General features: G+C 38.6%; 1 protein-coding gene across 1 annotated transcript; it reads left to right on the forward strand.

Annotated features, from left to right (window-relative positions):
* Positions 1-1,321: 1,321 nt before the first annotated feature.
* Positions 1,322-1,849, forward strand: LOC130505960 (uncharacterized). The gene has a single exon (XM_057000567.1). It carries the CDS (start codon positions 1,322-1,324, stop codon positions 1,847-1,849), a length of 528 nt encoding a protein of 175 aa, XP_056856547.1.
* The last annotated feature ends 2,259 nt before the right edge of the window (positions 1,850-4,108 follow it).

The following is a 4,108-nucleotide window of genomic DNA, read 5'->3' on the forward strand; positions in this document are numbered from 1 at the left end:
ATTGACATGGTTTGGTTAGACCAGCCTTAAACCAAATCATACTTATCTATTTTACTTGGTTTTATCTTCTCATGTTTATCTTAGGTTTTACTTTATTATGTTTCAGGATAATCGACTAATGAGATGGGTATGTCCATTATCATTAGGCCCGATCTATTCCTTTTTAGTAAACCGACCTAGAAGCTTATATATAAAGGCTCTAGGGTTTCATCTTAATAACACACACGATTTACACAGCCTCTCTCTCTCTAAAGCCACACGGCAAACACACCTCTCTAGCTAGATCAAATCGTGAAAACCTCAACCAGAACACTCAAGTTTTCACACGTTATCAGCACGACTGATCTACGAGCTACTTGACAACCTCATCGACATCAAACAAAACCCTAAGCCGCCAACCTCTTTCTTTTGTTACTTTGATATCGATTGAAGTTTGATCTCAAAACTAACATACTTGAGTTTTTTGTTTGATTGATTTATTTTAAGGATTCAAAAGGAAATCCTAGGAGCACATCGATCAAGTTAAAAGGTAAGAAACCAATCTCTAAAACTTGTTTACTTGTTTGTTGGATAATCGGTTTATGTTTGAAAATACTAGAAACCGATTACTAGGTTTAATTTGAGGTTCACGATTTTAAACTAGAAACCACCATTGTTCTTGTAAGTTTAAAATCGATCATTAGGTTGTTAATCCTATAATTTGAATCTGTCAAAAGGAACAAACCCTAAAAATTTATGAGATTAAAATTCACATGAAAACCCTAAACCTTTTCCTAATACAAATCGGATATGGAAAATTTCACAATCGGATTATGTTATATTCCTATATCCGATTATGTTAAAATTCCTAACACATACTAAACTAGAAATTTTACAAATCCTTATCCTAATGGTAAAAGCTTTAAAACCGAAATAAACTTGCTAAAACCCTAAAGCCAAATCGATGAGAAACTAAAAAGGAAATAAAACCCTCAAACCCTTATAAGCTATAAATCGATTGCATGGTTTTGCATGGTCCGGTTGTGTGGTACATGTACCTCTTATAGATGATGAGCTTGTATATATTACAAGAGTTGTCCACACAAACCGCATAGGTCGATGATGTTTTCCATGGGAATAACTAGACCTTGTTGCACTCGTCCATATCATATAAATTTCACAAATTTTACAAACCGGTTTCCTATGATATTTGATTGCTTGAAATTAAACATAGAAATTCATGATCTAGGGAAATCGAATTCTCTGATGGACGAGGCAACATATATATTTATTTTTATAAGATCTTACAAGACCTAAAACCAAGCTTGAAATTTTATTTCAGATGCCAAACATTGCAAACTTGGATTTTGAACCCCTAAGTGTAAAGGGTGACAATTACCTTCAGTGGGCTTTAGACATTGAAATCTCCCTCGGAGCCAAAGGCCTAGAGGAGTGTATTGTCGAAGGAAATGAATCAAGTAAGAAAGACAATGCTAAAGCCCTCATGATGATTCGCCATCACATTGAGGAGAGCTTGAAAGCTCAATATCTCACAGTGAGCAATCCATACGAGTTATGGAAAGAGTTGAAATCGAGATATAATCACCAAAAGACTGTGATCCTTCCGGAAGCCATGTATGAATGGACTCATCTCAGGATTCAAGACTTTAAGTCTGTGAATGAATATAACTCAGCCTTGTTCAGGATAGTCTCAAAGATGAGACTATGTGGCGAGAAAATAACTGATAAGCAGCTACTGGAAAAGACTTATCAGACAATGTCATCAAGCAACATGTTGCTCCAGCAACAATATAGGCAGAAAGGTTTTCAAGACCTACAGTGCTCTCATAGCCTGCCTATTGCTTGCTGAACAGAATAATGAGTTGCTTATGAAGAATAATGACCTGAGACCACCCGGAACCAAACCTGTTCCTGATGCACATCATGCCTCAAAAAGAAGGTAAGAACAACTCCGAAGCTAACCATGTCCAATATGACCAAAGGGGTCGCGGTTCCTCATTTGGAAGAGGTCGCGGCCGTGGAGGTCAGTGGCGAGGACGTGGACGTGGTGGCTATGGGAGAGGGCGTTACACCCTTATGAGCGCCCAAACCAGTCCAGCAATGGGCGTGGTAGAGGCAGAGGCAATGGGTCGACTACTCGACCACAGAATACAGGAAACTCAGTGTGTCATAGGTGCGGAGTATCTAACCATTGGGCAAAAGAACTGCCGAACCCAAAAACACCTGGTTGATCTCTACCAAGAGAGCATCAAGGCAAGAACCCGGAGGCTCACATGGTATACAAGGATGGCGAGGATGACTTTGATCATGACAAGGATGAATCTCATGGAATATGAGACTTCAGACATTCTGAAAAATGACCAAGTTGATTAAAAGATGCATCAAACGATTTGTGTTTGAATGCTTTGGTGTTTTAGGCTTTTATTTTATTTTTAAGATCTTTGCATTTTATGTTTTTATGATTTTATGATTGAACTTTGTTTTATTTTATTTTATAATAATATGAATGATTCAGATTATATTTTATTGTTTAGAATAAAAGAGTATGGATACACTTGTGGTCGACAGTGGATCAAGCCACACAATTTTAAAGGATAAGAAATTCTTTATTGATCTAACAATGAAAGATGCAAATGTTAACACAATAGCTGGTATATCATCATTGATAAAGGGCCACGGCCCAAGCTTACATATTGTTACCAAAGGGACACATCTAGAAATAGATGAAGCATTGTATTCTCCAGATTCTAATAAAAGCCTGTTGAGCTTTAAAGACATTCGAAAGAATGGTCTTCACATTGAGACTGTTGGAGAAGGAGCCAAAGAGTTCTTGAATATATATGAACTCGGCCAGGATCAAAAAGGGTCTTGGAAACTATACCAGCTATAGCTACTGGCCTTTACTATGCCAAGGTCAGTGTAGCAGAAACTAATGCTATGATAAGCAAAGATATAAAAGAAAATTTTAATTTGTGGCATGACCGGTTAGGGCATCCCGGGACATCTATGATGCGTAAACTCATTCAAAATTTCTAATGGCCACAGCCTGAAGGGCAGGCGAGTTATCCCTAAAGTCCATACGTGTGTGCCTTGTGCCACAAGGGAAACTCCAATCCGACCTCAGCAATTAAAGTGACTAAGGAAACCATAGGTTTTCTGGAAAGAATACAGGGTGACATTTGTGGACCAATACACCCACCTAGTGGGACATTTAGGTACTTCATGGTACTCATTGATGCGTCCACAAGATGGTCCCATGTATGTTTATTGTCTACTCGGATCTAGCCTTGGCTAGGTTGCTGGCTCAGATCATAAGATTAAGAGCACACTTTCCAGACTTTCCTTTAAAGACTATACGTCTTGATAATGCTGGTGAGTTTACTTCCCAAGCTTTTTATGAATACTGTATGTCCATGGGGGTGACAGTTGAACACTCCGTTGCACATGTCCATACACAGAATGTCTAGCCGAGTCTTTTATTAAAAGGATTCAGATGATAGCTAGACCCTTACTCATGAAGTAATCTGCCGACCACAGCTTGGGGACATGCAGTTTGCATGCTGCAGAATTAGTACGCATCAGACCATCTAGTGAGCATAGATATTCACCATCCCAACTCCTATTGGGTCGAGAGCCAGACATCTCCCATCTTAAAACATTTGGATGTGCTGTTTACTATCAATAGCTCCACCACAGAGAACAAAGATGGGAGCTCAGAGAAGGATGGGAATATATGTTGGATATGAGTCTCCTTCAATTATAAAATACCTTGAGCCAACACGGGTGATTTATTTAAGGCCAGGTTTGCGGATTGTCACTTTGTGGGAATCTGAATATCCAACATTAGGAGAAATAATAATAAGCTGGTAAAAGAAATAACATGGAATTCATACATCCCAAGCATCATGGCAAAGATTCCTCGAACTCAGCATGTGATCTTGAGGTCAAAAGATTATACATCTACAAGAGCTAGCTAATAAATTGCCTGATTCCTTTACTGACCCAAATAGAATGACCAAGTCATATATAACCAGCAGCAAATGCCCAATAAGATTGAAGTCCAAAAGGGGACAAACCAAGTTGCTACAGAGTCTAAGCCACGTATGAA

Source organism: Raphanus sativus, unplaced genomic scaffold (assembly GCF_000801105.2).
Source record: "Raphanus sativus cultivar WK10039 unplaced genomic scaffold, ASM80110v3 Scaffold2735, whole genome shotgun sequence".
Lineage (NCBI taxonomy): Eukaryota > Viridiplantae > Streptophyta > Magnoliopsida > Brassicales > Brassicaceae > Raphanus > Raphanus sativus.

Coding starts and splice junctions, on each gene's coding strand:
- LOC130505960 (XM_057000567.1), top strand. CDS start 1,322: ATGCCAAACATTGCAAACTTGGATTTTGAACCCCTAAGTGTAAAGGGT.